Raw genomic sequence first — 15,423 nt, 5'->3', positions numbered from 1 at the left:
GGGTGTTATTGAGAGATGCATGAGGGGATGCTGGGATGCTGATGTGTTCTCCTAGGGTCTTTCTTTCTTTCCTTTGCCTCCCTTCCCTTATCCCAAATCTCACCTTGGGTGTATCACAAATGGTGAATGCAGGCAGTGTTGGTGTGTCAGAGAGAGCTGAGCTGTGAGGCATTGTTTGTCTCGGTCTTGGGGACTGCATCAGACGCTGCTCATCGATCACAAATGGGGCTGTTGTCTCTGTACAGTAGTGTTGGTCTGGCAGAAGGGAGCTAAATAAGGCTGGGGCAGTGGGCCTGCAGGACAGAGGAAAGTAGAGAGAAGAGGGGCAGCCGCACGGAGGGAAGGTAAACAAGGATGGGACAGGGAGGAGAGAAGAGGATGCATCAGGGATGGTCTGTTGGGGTCTGTTTACTGATGCAGTCATTGAGAGAGAGAGATAGAGAGAGGGAGTGGAATTCTAGCCAGCCATGTCTGCATAATGCACATGCAGTCTTGCAGGTCAAATCTGGATAAAATATTCAGAGCTGAAACCTGGGGGCACTCACAACAGTGTCACAGATCCAGGACTGAGTTGGCAGCCAGGGTCTTTGCTAGCACCATCTACTGCCTGCTTATAGAGACATTATGGCAATAATGCTGTGCCAAAACCATGTACGTCTTTTGAAACTATGCCATGTATCATGGCTTGCACAATCCTCTAGAGAGCAAACGCTTCAAAGCCAAAATATGTTGCAGTTTCTGACACAATGCTTTTTAATCATTGTACATGACTTACCTCGCTGTTGCACTTTCAGGAGAGTAATACACTTTGGATAATCAAAGATTATTACTGTCATACTTTCATTTATTCCCCAACAATCTTATCTGTACACATGTTTGTAAGTGTAGGGCACAAATAACTTGGATTTACAATTCAATATACAAAGTCTCATGAGATTGCTCTCATTTTAGCTAAATTTAGTGTTTGTGAAACCCTGACAGATCCCTATCTTAACTTTTCACTACAGTCAGAGAGTGGCAACATTAATTTCTCCTGGGATTTCAAGCCTATTCCCGGGGAACTTTGTACGTAACTCTGCAACGTAACAGTTACAGTCCCCAGTCTTAGCTCTGTTCTTAGCTCTGACACACTTGAAGAGGCTGTTATATAAGAGCAGCCGTTCATGCCATTTATTTAAGAGGCCTTGTAGGGTGCATAACATTGGTTGCAAATAAAGACGGAGTGAGTTAAAAGCTTCTACTGCTAATAGAAACGGGGTTACAAGAAGATAACGAAGAGGAAAAATTCAGTAAGCCCTGATTTCTGTGGTAACTGGCATGTGTGGTACTATGACAAATATGCATCTGAACTATGATTGATGGCCAAGAGCTTAACAAAAGTATTAAAAATACTAGCCAGAGATGACCAACTGTGTGGTTATATATGCCCTAACAACCTGATTCATCATCAACCAAATACTTTCTGGGAAAGTATGTCAGAAGTACATTTTAGAAATAGCGATGTCTTTTACTGTTTAAACAAAACATTTGCAGTTCAAAAGGTCATAAATAATTTGACAGATGTTCATACCTTTTTAAAATAATTCTCTACCACTAATATTCTCTACTGTAGCAGTAGTTAAATTACCCAAACATGGGTACAGATTAGGGGTCCAAAGACTAAATTGTAATTTTAGAATCGATCTCTTCTCTATAGACTGAGTCTATACACAGTGCAGGCAAGTATGGAGAATTATAGAAAATGTTGCAGTTGTAGTTTATAGTTTGAAAAAGAAAAAGAAAAACATTCCGATGCAGTTTTAAGCTTTTTTATTGGGAGCAGACAGACATAAAATAGACGTCAAAGAAAGCTAATCACAAATGTTGTAAAAAGAAGCATAAACAGGTACACTATTGATATTTCATTTTTTTTTTATAAACAAATCGCACGTTTTAATTACATTGAAATACCCGTTCTATTCCCACTGAAATCAGTGTTGAGTTGGTCCAGCACATTTCTCAAACAATTACACAAGTCAATTAAATATGACCCAATTGCAAGGGCCTGCTGCAACACACTCAAACTACATTATATCACTCACAAAGTCTAATTAAAAATGGCCACAGATGTATTTACATGGACCGAAAGAGGTCAGCGCATTGGACCAGCACAAGAATTGTGCATCTTTGTGAAACAAAACACTTTCTGAACCACATGTAACAAGTAAAATATGCTGTGTAGCTTTTCATATTTGTTCCTGTTTGTTAATCTACACTGTAACATGTTCACGTTGCAGTTTATGTGTTTGCAGTCAAACGTTTATCCACTACTTTATAGTCAACATTTGCTTGAATGTATCTTAAAACTGTTAAACACTGACAAACCGATTAAAATATAGACACAGATTGTGGTCCAAGTGTTGGATTTCCAGTGGAAGTTTGATCAGTGATCCCCTTTCAATGAAAGATTACAGGGTCAAAAGACCACCAGCTAATTTCAACATTATTTCGTAGGAAACAATCAAGTCAAAGGAGACTAATCATGATTAGAAATATGTCTGCATTTCCCCGTATGAATGCAGTCAATATGTCAGACTGTCCACACCAGCACTGAGGCATTTGATCTCAGAGGCGTAGGAACAGTAGGACAACTTGCAGGAGTTGTCTAAACTTGACCCAAGAACCCAGACTTTGAAGCTGCAATGAACTGGCATCCTGGGCTGTGAGCGGCATTTTAGTAAACACCTAAAGCTTAATCCGCACTATTAAATCTATTAATAGGCTAGCACCTGCACAGTGTGGATTAAGAAATTTCTTCCTGACATGTCAGAGACATAATAGTTAACCCCAACCATTGAGTGTTTTTTTTAATGATAATAATTTGTCATATACCTTCAACATAGTACTGTCTCTGAGATTAACATTACTTTGCAGAAGTAGTTCACCCTGGACATTGTGAAATACTACCATCGCTAGGTTTAAAATTTCATGTAGGCATAATATAAGGTAATATGAGTACAAGAACACGTCACTGTAGTCCTGTAGTCTGATACTCTATTGATAGGCTGAGAAACAAAAATCCAATAGCTAAAGGTCCACATTAAGTTGCTAAAAATTACCTTTTGTGTTCTTTGTAATTGTTTTGAATGAAATTAGAATTTTACAAAAAGCTAAATGAACCACACAGAATATAGTTAAATACTGAACTCAGCAAAACTAACAAGTAGCTATTACTCCCCAACACTGTTCCAGTTGTAGGATGTAGAGGCTTGGATGGGCTGATCCTGGTTCATAGAGGGTCTGAGTGCAGTGGCTCAGCACTCTGTGGTAGCAGAGGCAAAAAGGATTTGTTTACAAGTTTGGTGGGCAGGCACCACACCTTCTCTCTGCTCAGCAGCAGCAAGAAGCAGAGAGAGGAGCACAGCAGAGGCACATTTGAGCGATCGTAATCAGCTATCCCTCTACAAGCTTGAATAAGGACGTCCAGTGAATATACTGTATTGATCGAGCTACCATCAGTAGCATTAATGATTCTCATTGATAATATTTAAAAGCCAGACACTTACTTATCTAAAAATAACTGTAATCATAACCGTCTAACAGTCCTCATAGTATATTCAATCTTGGACATAAGTGTAGGTGCATGTTTGTACATTTGCACGTGCACGTATTTAGGATGTATGCAGTGGGAGCGAGGTGAGCCAAGGAGTGGCTCTGGCATGGCTTTGATTATATAAACGGCCTGTTCAGCACCCAGGCACCGTGTGACAGGCTGAGCCAATGATGGGGCAGCAGCAGTCCTGGGTTGCTGACCTCGCGAAACTGGCACAGGAACAAACGGCTGGCTTTAGTTAGCACTCACGCTTGCACAGACTCCTCTGGCTCCTTTCAGCCAGCTGAGGCCTAGGTGCAGAGGAAGGAGTGCTTATTCAGTTTTGTTTGGGATGGGCTAGGGTGGGGGGTGCATATGCAGCTTGTATACAATAACAGAAACAGTTGTTAATCCCTGATTGTATGCTGTGTAGTGTTTACATGAATTCAGTACTATGTAAATAAGATACAAAATGTTGATTTTGAACCATTTTGAACCTTTGGGTTGTTATAGGATTTGTAAGGTTTCACATATCAGTGCAGTGATAAGTGAGCACGTCCAAATACCTAGAATGCTACTGAGGTTTCAGTCACAACTGCCAGCTGCCAAAGGCATAGTGCTCTTGGCAGCTCTTCCATAAACAAACATGCTTAGCCAGCATTCACCTGGGCAAATGTAAATATTTGGATTTATCATATAAGTAAACTGTCATAATTGTTACCCGTGAAATAGTAGCAACACACACACACACACACACACACACACACATCCAAGTGAGTATCTATTTTAGCCAATTTAGCAAGTTGATGAGCTCGTAAGGAAATGGTAGCAAAGTACCTGCAGATCATTTACTCATTCACATTCTACAGACATCTGTTTAACTGGACTGAAGCTTGATTTAATTTGATTTATTGAGAAAAGAAACATCCATACTCTCGAGCTGTGTAATAGGTGATCTGAAACAAAGTCAATGGGGTCGAAAGAGTAGCCTGCATCTACATGTTGCATACCATGAGCTTGTCTTACTGTAGAATTTGATCCTGTGTATGAAGCTGTTTTCTCATATTCACTCTGCTTTACTCATACAATTGAGAACATTAAGTACTTTCATGGAAAAGACAATATTAGCGACATTGTTTTATTATTAACAATCAATGATTACAAAAAAGAAGGTTGTAACAGTACTATAATAACATTATTATGCGTATGATATTGATATCTCGATAGCAGTGTAATAAATCACATGAATGTAAGCCCAAGAAATAAGTGTAATAAAAAAGTGAAGTAATTTACCCGAGGGGATACCAGTTACACAAATTTAATTAAAGACCCTAGACTGCTCCATTTGTACTTAGTTCAATTACAATGGTCATTGTCAAGTTCAAATTCACTGGACAGCCGGGTGTACAGTAAGTCACGTTTTCTGAAGTCAGTTCAGATTATTAATTAGCACTTGCACTGTCTAGAATGCCGTGGGCTCTGACATCATGCCTTAATCTCTTCATCTTGTTCAGGGCTTGCCACTTACCATATCTGGGCTCCTGTGGATTTGACCAGTGTTTACCACTAATCCTAATCCATCTGGCACTAAACTACACAATACTGCCCAGGTGGCAACTGCCCCAGGCAGGTAGATAACTGCTCCAGGCTGCTGGAAGTGATGTCCCACAACCTACCCTAAAGCTGTTATTTCCAGTGCTCAGACACACTAATACCTTTATATCTGTTAGCTGCTGCCCAAGTGTGCTCACCTTGTTTTGATCTTAGTTGCACTATCTAGACCAATGAGTAAAATAACAAATGGGCAAGAGGAAAGCATAATCTCTTCAATCCAAAAAAAACCAGACAGCTGCCTCTTAGATATTGTGCATGGCATCCGTGGATGAATGGGCCAACAATACTGCCTTTGAGGCAATCAGTGAAAATGTCATAGTGACATGAAAATATTCATCATTTGCTTGAGTCTGGCCAAAATCCAGTACAATAGTTTGAGATTTAGAGCATGACATGGGCAAGTGAAAAAAATAAATGTCATGAGGTACATACCCATATACTCCCTTCAGATTATGGAAAGAAGAATAAATAACTTAATCTTAAAGGGAACCTCATTTTGTTGCCATTGCCAACAATAAAGCCTAATAATATTACAAATGTGGGATTAAATGTAACTCTTCCCTCATAAATCACAAGACACTACTAATGTAGTACATACAGAGTCTTTTTGGTCAATTTCAAGCAGTTGAATTGCCATTTCATAACCTTTTTTATTGCAAGTTGTTCCTCATTGATCACTCAACTATACTGGGGCAGCTCCTAAAGTGTCTGGTTCAGGGGAAACAAATTGTAAACAGTCCTTATCACAGCTATTGTGATGTATTAGCTTTTGTGTGTTTAATAAACATCCAGGTCATCCTGTGTTTTTACTAAAAAGGCCTTCCCCACAAGATCTGAACCTAAGATAACAAAGAAGATATCAATCACAGATACAGGTTTTACAGTATTGCTTTTGTTGTGCTGCAAATCATAAAACTATTTGAAATACTTAAGACCAAAGCTGATAAACGGACAGACTCGTCACAAGACTTAGACTTGACACAAGGAGACACAAGCTAGTTGTCATGTCCACTCCCACAGACAGGTTTTAGGGTTTACTTTATAGAAGTCCATTATAACTGGTCTTGGTGTGGAGACTAGCAGGCTAGCCTATGATTGCTAAAGGACAGGCTAGGGCCCACAACACAGTCAGAGCATTGGTTGGACCATCACGACAACCGGCAAAACGACCATGTCAGCGCCATACAGTAAGCCCATTGCTAGTGTATTACGTCTTTGATTAGACAGTTAAAAGGATCAGAATTAACTTGAAGAAGTCCAAGGCTATGCAGGGTTTAGTCATACTGAGAAGTCGACACCTGTGTACAATGTCGGTTAGTCCCACATAAAAAAAATTGTCATTTAGTAAAAGCAACACCTCACACAAAGTTTCTGAAAGGCAAAGCTTTGTGAGACGAGTGCTCTGCAGCTGTGTACTGTGCTGTCCCACCTTTATGGATCAAACAGTATATTCTGCTTTGCAAAATCTGTAATTTAATAAGTCTGGAAACCACATCAAAATGTTTGTGGGTTTCTTTTTTTCCATTATGGTCACTTTCATACATAATTATGTATATCACAGTATACTTACCATTTTTATGACCGTTCAGTGGCAATAATAATAATAATAATAATAATAATAATAATAATAATAATAATAATAAATGTCATCCCATACACAAAACACATAATTTGGGCTATTAAACAATTTAAAAGTTGTCATGCTGTACCTTACAAAATATACAGCCCAGACACATACTTATATGTTGAAAAGAGTGTGTATTGAATGCGGGAATAATCATTCTTACCTATTGTATACATTTTTCAGCATAGACTATTCTATGAGGTGTTTTTTGTCCCTGTGTTTGCTGCAGCTGCATCAGTAGACAATGAACTTTGCTGTTCAAGGAAACATGCTAAATAGGCACCCTGTATATTATGGAGCATCATCAAAAAGAGAAAAAAAAACATTTCCCCGAATCTTGTGATCCCAAGAACTTATTGTGTCTTCTGTCTTTTCCACAGCAAAGAGGACCCCAAACAAGCAACAAGAGTCACATCAAGTAAGTAACAAATCTGGTGTGACACAAGGCCTGATTCAATCAAACCTGCCATGTTAATTTGAATGCTGAGGGATAGATGTTGGGTAGCTAGTGCTGACAAACAGACATATTTGCTACATTGTCACTAAATGAATTTTGAAGTGGCAATTCAGATGTGTTATATTTAGGCTCTTTGAAATAAAAGGCAGAAAAAAATGATAGAGACATTCCTTTAAATGATGTGATTGCAAATGATAAGTTGCTGGAACAAGATGAACAGTATTTGTAAACACTTAACAATACTACCGTAACTGTGAAAGAAACTGCTGATGAGTCACTGTGATGACGCAAAGCAACTGGAAATAGATAGGAGCCTGAGCACCGAGGTGTACGCAGGATCTCTTTGTGACTATGTGTGTGTGTGCCTGTGTCTCTGTGGCGTGTGTGAAATTGGCTGAACTTTTATGATTATGTTGCAATCTGCAATGCAGCATTGCTAACAGCATAATTTGTATACTGATATAATCTTTCATGGTGCAGTAATGTGTGTATGTGTTTTTAGGTCACGATGGAGAGTACGGCTTAGAAAGTGAAGAGGTTGTTTTGACGCCTGAAGATGAAAACCCACTCAGGAGAATACTGCAGGTACACACACTCTCTCTTCTCTCCTCACTATCTCCACCATCAGCCATCCTTCTTTATCTGTACAAACATATCACACACACACACACACACACACACACACACACACACACACAGCCACACACACACACACACACACACACACACACACACAGCCACACTTCTTGACCTTGGATGTGGGAACATTGTTGGTCTCACATTCACAAGAGGAAAAACATCCTCACCACCCACACACATATGATCACTCTGACTGAAAACACAGTGAATATGCTATGTCAGCTGATGCACCCAGGTCCCATACAGATGAATTGATTTCTCGCAGTAAAGTCTCTGTTCTGTACTATATTCAGTATGATAGCTATTTATGTTTTGGAAATTGTTTGCTCAGTAACCGTAACTTTTAACTATTTAACCATAACTATTTTTCAAATGTTTTACATACAAACAAACAAATAATCCCTTCACAGCCACTGTGTATGCCTCTTTACATGTCTTGTTAAATAGTGCTGGATTAGCCTAAATGCCCTCCAATGAGATGTGGCTTTTGAGCAAAGAGATTAAAAAGCAAGAGGGGGCAGTTTCTATCTGCACAGTGGAGAAATGCAGACTAACAGTTACCACACGATTATGCAAGTTTTCTATGGAGAAGACGACATTGCTCCATTCTCATTTGAGATTCAGTGGTGGTTGGAACACTGAACATTTTATGGCCAGAAGCTTGAATTGCACCTTAACATTGTACCTGCATGAAAGAATGGTGCAGTAGGTACCAGGCATGTGTGTTTTTGATCAGTTTGTATAAAATAAATGAAGAGCTGCTAGGTGGTGATGTCCACAGATCACGCTGACACATGTTGTAGAAGAAGACTGATCTACCTCCTGTATGTTGGGGATTGTGATAACTTGAATGCATATACTCTATTACTGTATCCCTGTTCACTGGCTGGATCGTCCAAAGTCTGCATTTCTAGCATTAATTCCTAGTAGAGTGCTAATCAAGTCTGTTTACAACTGGTCTTTACAATTTCTTTGGCCAATTTAGATCAACTTCTTGGTAATAAACTTAGACATTATTGATTCAACAGCAGGGTAAAATTTCACAAATGAATGTTTGTTTTGGTCTTTGTAGTGCTAGAAAGTTTTATTCAAGCATGAGCAGAATCAGCAAAACCTTTAGGGCCCGCGCCTTTTGTAGACCAAATTGAGTCACTGAAATGGGGCACAGCTTGAGTAGGTCTTTGAATACAAATCTGATCGCCCTCTAGAGGACAGTCAAAGAATGCAAAACTGTTGCTGACAACGGTTTCTTTATTTCTCCTGTGTTAAATTCCTCTCTTCATATGTTTGCAGCCTTTTAACTGGCATCAGCCAGGGATGTATCACAGTAAGAGGAAGCTACTCCAGTCTCTCATCGGGCCTTACGGCCCACTGAGCGTGTCTTACAATGGGAAGACCTGCATTCTGTTCAAGGCAAAGCGCCTGGCAATCCGCTACAGGAACCATACCTTTATTGACCTAACTGAGAGGGTCTTCAACACCAACTCACCCGTGGACACTAAAGGCTCCATCTGCACCAAGGAGAAAGCTACGTAAGTCAACACTGTGGATAGAGTTATGTTTGAGGAATTTGTTTTGTTTTTAAATGAATTGTTGCACTAATTACAAGACAGGATGGACACTATATGGTGCGCTAGTTAAATATAACAAAAGCCCACTTATCTGCATGTAAAGCTAAGGCATCAGCATAGATTTGATACTACTTACTATTAAACACGACAATAGGCATTTAATTATCTAAGGAAATTATGTTTCGAGAAGACAGTTATAACTTTAATTTGTATATATATTATAATACCTGCTGTTACTTTTTTGTGTCAAATCAGATTTATTAAAACTTGTGGGCTTGTTTTACTGCAGGCTATCATTAAGGTTTGGTGATGTGGAGGACTTGCGAGGTCTAGTAATCAGGTAAAATGCACATGCTTACTACCAAATATCTTCACTGACCAACATTAAAGAAATTGTATATATGTATATATATATATATATATTTTTATCAACAACTTTTCATATGTGTAGACCGTGCATGTAACTAACGGCATTATCTCTTCTGCCAGGCTTCAGATGTCAAACACTTTTTATGAGGCAGCTGGTCAAAACTGGTTCACACTAGACAGTGTTCACATCCACTACAACTGGACCCAGGAGGCCACGTTCAACGCCAGTGAGGTCTACGCTCCGGCCACTTCATCCTACCATTGCCAGCACGTCAGCAGCCTTCACAAATATGACACCCTGCTAGTGCCCAGCTCCCACACTGACACATCTGCTAACTGGCACATCACTTTCACTGATTTCCAGGTACACTGTCTCACAAGGGGCGCAGCCATTGTTGTGAACTCTTCTAATAATCATTGCACATTCACTGTCTTAGTCTTTCCCCCATGTTTCCTACGTGAGTGCATGTATGTACTGTATGTTTGCCAGATGTTTCCTTTTGTGTTCCGCCTGTTTGGCTGTCAGTCAGTCAGCCAATCCGTTTACCGTCTGTTTGGCAGTTTGTCAATCTGTCTGTCCCCTGTCTGTTTAGCCATGTGCTAGGCTGTCTCAACCTGTCCATCTGCCCAGTGTCTCTGTGCCTGGTAAGCCCAGTAAGAGCCACTATCCTGCTTTAGTTTAGCCTAATCTCATCTTTCCGCCTTCTCTCTCCGATCTTCCAGATCCAGGCCTTCAATGTGCAGTCAGACAAATTTGCGTCAGCCAGTGACTGTGCCACTTTCCTAACACCAGCCATCCTGATGGGCTTGGTGACCTCTTTGATCCTGCTCCTCGTCTTAGCCTATGCCCTGCACATGGTGGTACACCTGAAGCACATTGACCGTTATGAGGAGCACAAAGCCACCGTCTACTTTCCTCGTAGTCCAGAAGCGGAGTTGCCAGACAAGAACAGCCTGTGAAGGAAAACGGAGTGCTGGAGAACGACAGAGGGACAGAGGGAAAGAGGGAGAGAGAAAGCTGCTGAAAAGCGAGGCCTAGGGGAGTGCAAGTGAATACAAGAGTGAAAAAGTATCCTCCACAGAATATTTGTTCAACAAAATGACAACTTTGCCTGTTCATATGAAAACCTTGTATGTCTTAACTACTTTAAGTAAATGCAGACCGTGGTTGGATACTTAGTCTTCTTTTCTCATTGACCTGCATCTTGGCATCCAGATTTTGAATAAGGCCTTTTGGATGTTCAAGCTTCTCCCTGAGAGATGGTTCATGAGCCTGATGTCAAAGGCCAGGGACAGTCCCGGGGCCCTGAGGGACAACAGCATATACAGGCCTTTACCCCAGTCAGCCATCAAAACCACAAAAGGCTAGCAACTGTAGCTAATAAAGCTAACATCAGATGTTCCTGATTATATGTATGTATTACATGGCTCACAAGTGTCATATTACAAGCTACCATCAATCACATTGTCTTTCTAGCTTTCATTACAGTGTACTTTGTCTAATACCGCTGCAAGAAATATATGATTCAAATGGCCAGTTTTATAGCTGAAATAGACAAATTAGCTGCATGCCATTAAAGGCTGGTCTATCTTGGCTAGCACAGTGTTTCCTAATACTAAGGATTGTTAGTATGCATGAGTTGCAGCTTAAAACAGTCAAATGTGGCACAAAGTAAAAGGAGCTTGAAGAGCTTTTGAGTGTAAGTGAAGTGAAATATCAGGAACCACTGGTCTAGCATCTGGCTGGAGTCAATGGACCGGCATTACTGGCCCTTCAGAGCCTCTGGATTCTCTCAGACCCTGAACAAGACTGCTGCTTGGCCAACTGTGAAACGACCTTTTACAGACCAGCCAGACAAAGGGGTTGGGGGTGGGGGAGGGGGGTTGTTCTACAAATTAGCACAACATTGGTTAGTTGTGAAAGCACTAACGACAAACTATTAAAGACTATACATGGAATTATGCTGCACAAGACTGCCCATCTGAGGGCACGGCAGGAAAGCGGGTCTTGCAATGACTTGCCTCTCTGAGAGTCAAGCGTTTGGACAAGGGAGACCATGGGATCTCCATCCACATCACGGGGCTGACTGCCAAAGTGAAGCTACTAAGGAGTTGCCATGCAATATGGTGAGAGACGAAGTGAGACAATGTGAAAATGAAAGCTAACAGTAACAGCTATGTACAAAGCAAAAACACATAAATGTACAGAAGTATCACTCCGCGGAGGTCTTTTTTTATACAATGTATTCATGAAATACTATTAAGTTGACTATGCTAATCCTCATAACCAAAATCTATCTACATACAAAGCTGTAGATAAATTAAGCTCTCTATACGATCATAGCTGTTTACTATCTTCAAATATTGCACAACCAATAAAAATAGGTAAAAGTATACATTGTGCTATGAGGATTGGTGACAGTATCAATGCATATGATTTTTTCTACAAAGTATTAACATATACGTACACTGTCTGCTTCTTTGTTTTATTCTGGACCAGACAATGTAAGGTCCAGTTTCATCAAACTGTAAATTACAGTGGAAATTCCAACAATAGAAGGACGATACTATGGAATGCCGTCCACCCAGCGGGACTTATAGATGCCATTATTATGCCAGAAGCCACATTAGCAGCAGTAACAGCATCAGTAAGTCGTTAATACTGATAAAAACACTCAGCATGACAGTAAATAGATATCTTAACAATCGATACGGCAGTTCTGTCAACCTGTAGCAGTGTGAAATGTGTTCTTTGGTCATAAATGTATCTTACAAACTATGAAATGAGCGGAAGCAGTTTGTCCGAGGACCAACTGATGTAGGTTGAACAATAAATGATATTCAGAGGAAATGGTGTGCAGTGATTATATGTCAGGTGGTTTTGTTGTCCTGCGTAAAAGGAGCGCACTAAACATTGTATTCTTTCTTTTGGAAATTACAATCAAAACAAGTTTTGATTACATAATCAACATTAAAACATAATCAAAACAAGTTTTGATTATGTTTTAATTGTTACTTAACCCACATCTCTCCAATCCAGTGTCCAGATTTCACACCAGCTCTGGCTCCCCTCCTGAGTGCCATCTTCTCTCTCCTAAAATGTCAGTACAGTTTACCTGTCCAATCAAACACTTTCATGTATAATTTATAGGCACACTTCACAGTTTCCTTGGGTTTCTTGAAAGAGGCTAAATAAAAGTTATTACTAATATTATAATTATTAATATTATAATTTGTAATCTCAAACCAGAGCCACAATGTCATCCCATTTCTGTAAAGATGCTGTCATAGAATCTGTATCCAAGACTGTACATAGGCCTAACGGTAGTTTAACTATAAGCCCACATATTTTTATTTGCACATAGGATTTTCAAGGAGTTGATCACCTTCCTTGATAAACTTAGTATCAACTTAGTCTCAACCCGTGTTGTCTCCCCGTCGATCTTGTGACTTTGCTTTTCTGTGTAAAAATGTAAACTTCTTTCAATTTTTTGGTTGTCTTTTTTGACACTTTTGTCGCTTATTCCAATGCTTTGGAAATGTTTTGACGTTTTAGTCACTTTTTTCCAATTTTTTTGTCACTTTTTACCGATTTGTTTTGCAAATTTCATGACGGCCTTTTATCATTTTTTTTTCAAATGCTATAAAATTTACTAAAACAACCAAATTCAAGGAAAGTAGTGAGCTCATCATTTAATCTAATTGTTAAGAGCATTGAATGGAACCATTTACATTATTTCTTTTGACAATTTGTTTGAAAAAAAAAAACACATTTATGATAAAGAAACTTTCTGAGGTCAAATTTGACCCGAGGACAACAGCAGGGTTCAAACAATGTCATTAAATATGTGTCCTAAGAGTTGGTAAACTTCTGCTTATTTTGATTCTGCATGCTAGGCCTACATCATGACAGAACAACAAGACCCTGAAATTCTAATCCTCAAATATTATTTTAAGATGCAAATTTGGATTTGTTTCATCATCACAAACAGTAGGCTAGTTGGAGTGAACAAAATTCTAAATTTGACCGTGCCGAAGGCATGAGTGGAATTTGAAAACCCTTGTTGTCCTATTGCCATTTTGTGAAAACGTGCTTGTGTTCTACAGCGACATCTAGTGCCTACAATGTGGTTCCAGCAACTAGCACTGATACCTGGTACACCTGGTTAAGAACGCGTTTTAGTAATGCCGTTACTTCAGTAACTGTGACTAAAAAAAGTGACAAAGGATTAGAGTAAGTGATGTTGGGAACGGAATTACAGAATTACATTACAGCGACTAATTTGAGTGCCTCCATTATTTCGAGATTCCTGGGGTCGATTCGTTTGCCTCACCATTAGTAGATGCCTGTTTCTCCTACCAACGTTAAGTTGACAAGAAGGTCCGCCGGAAGTGTGCGGAGGCGGCAACGAAGACGAGGATATGCCAACAGGTAACCCCAAAATTAAATGTAGCCTACATGTTGTGTCCTCTTAGCGGCTGGTATGTATCACCTGAGTTTGGTGGTAACTGTGTGAACCCCTTCGCTTTATTATGAGAACAGAGCAGTGCTTTCTTGCTAACGTTTAACGTTAGCCTAGTTTCTGACCTCAGCCCTCTGTAGTCCGTTATTCAACCATTCGCGTTCCCTAAGCAAACCTTAAGGGTGTTTTAGGGGGTTGAACCTTAAGTAACACCTCGTGAATTCACAGATACGGTACTCATAACGACAGAATATTCCCAAAGCGACTGCGTATTAACCTATGAATAACAACACAGTCATATCCCTTACCACAGCAAGTCTTCTCTGCAATGCTTGGTCGTCAAACAACGCTGTAATAAAGTGCAAGATTACATCAAGCAAAGGATCTTTTCATTACAAATGATCTCACAGGTCATAACATTTGTTGGAAGGCACCTTTGATTGGTCTGTGCAGCTTTATTAGTAGGCTAATTGATAAGGCCTGACTTTTTAAAGTAATACCATGACACTGTCTGTGTGTGGTGGTCATCTGTTGTTTTTGGTGTAGCCTATGTGGTGTTGATGGAGATCTGGTAATTAGTGTAGGCTATAGATTGTGTACAGTGGTAGCTTTTGAAAGCTTGGGTGTTCAATACAAATAGTGCTTTGATTTAAGTGTGTAGCAGTTGCAGTCACGGACTGATAGTGCTGCCGAGAAGAACAGGGGGTCACCAACATAGCAGGTTGATCCTGTAGAGACCATGAGAATAAGTACTGCATTTGATGTCAATTTGGTCAGTGCAGTTTGTTGAGATGCTGTGGACCAAAGTAATAATAATAATAATACATTTTATTTAAAGACGCCTTTCTTGGCACTCAAGGACGCCGCACAGGGAATTCATAAATTAAGAACAGCAAAAAAATACTATACAACAGCAAAACAAATACTATACAACAGCAAAACAAATACTATACAGCAAAACAAAACCAAAACTATACAACAGCAAAACAAATACTATACAACAGAAAAACAAATACAATACAGCAAAACAAATACCCATACTATACAATAGCAAAACAAATACTATACAGCAAAACAAATACTATACAGCAAAGCAACAGAAAAGGCAGAGCAAC

At 39.7% G+C, this 15,423-nt stretch overlaps 2 protein-coding genes across 2 annotated transcripts in view; both read left to right on the top strand.

Annotated features, from left to right (window-relative positions):
• atp6ap1lb (ATPase H+ transporting accessory protein 1 like b) overlaps window positions 1–12,691 on the top strand; it is a 13,000-nt gene extending 309 nt beyond the window's left edge. Inside the window, exons 2-7 of the mRNA XM_034877752.1 lie at window positions 7,190–7,227; window positions 7,769–7,851; window positions 9,199–9,437; window positions 9,766–9,816; window positions 9,966–10,209; window positions 10,569–12,691. Coding sequence (XP_034733643.1) covers window positions 7,190–7,227; window positions 7,769–7,851; window positions 9,199–9,437; window positions 9,766–9,816; window positions 9,966–10,209; window positions 10,569–10,805 — 892 coding nt within the window. The 3' untranslated portion in view covers window positions 10,806–12,691. The remainder of the gene's footprint in view (window positions 1–7,189; window positions 7,228–7,768; window positions 7,852–9,198; window positions 9,438–9,765; window positions 9,817–9,965; window positions 10,210–10,568) is intronic.
• Window positions 12,692–14,119: 1,428 nt separating this feature from the next.
• The window catches only part of cacna2d3a (calcium channel, voltage-dependent, alpha 2/delta subunit 3a), a 135,072-nt gene continuing 133,768 nt past the window's right edge, over window positions 14,120–15,423 (top strand). The window contains exon 1 of the mRNA XM_034877748.1: window positions 14,120–14,277. Coding sequence (XP_034733639.1) covers window positions 14,189–14,277 — 89 coding nt within the window. The 5' untranslated portion in view covers window positions 14,120–14,188. The remainder of the gene's footprint in view (window positions 14,278–15,423) is intronic.

The sequence above is a fragment of the Etheostoma cragini genome, chromosome 7 (assembly GCF_013103735.1).
Source record: "Etheostoma cragini isolate CJK2018 chromosome 7, CSU_Ecrag_1.0, whole genome shotgun sequence".
NCBI classification, from domain to species: domain Eukaryota; kingdom Metazoa; phylum Chordata; class Actinopteri; order Perciformes; family Percidae; genus Etheostoma; species Etheostoma cragini.
The sequence above is the reverse complement of the archived record's forward strand: the minus strand, read 5'-3'. Positions and strand labels throughout refer to the sequence as shown.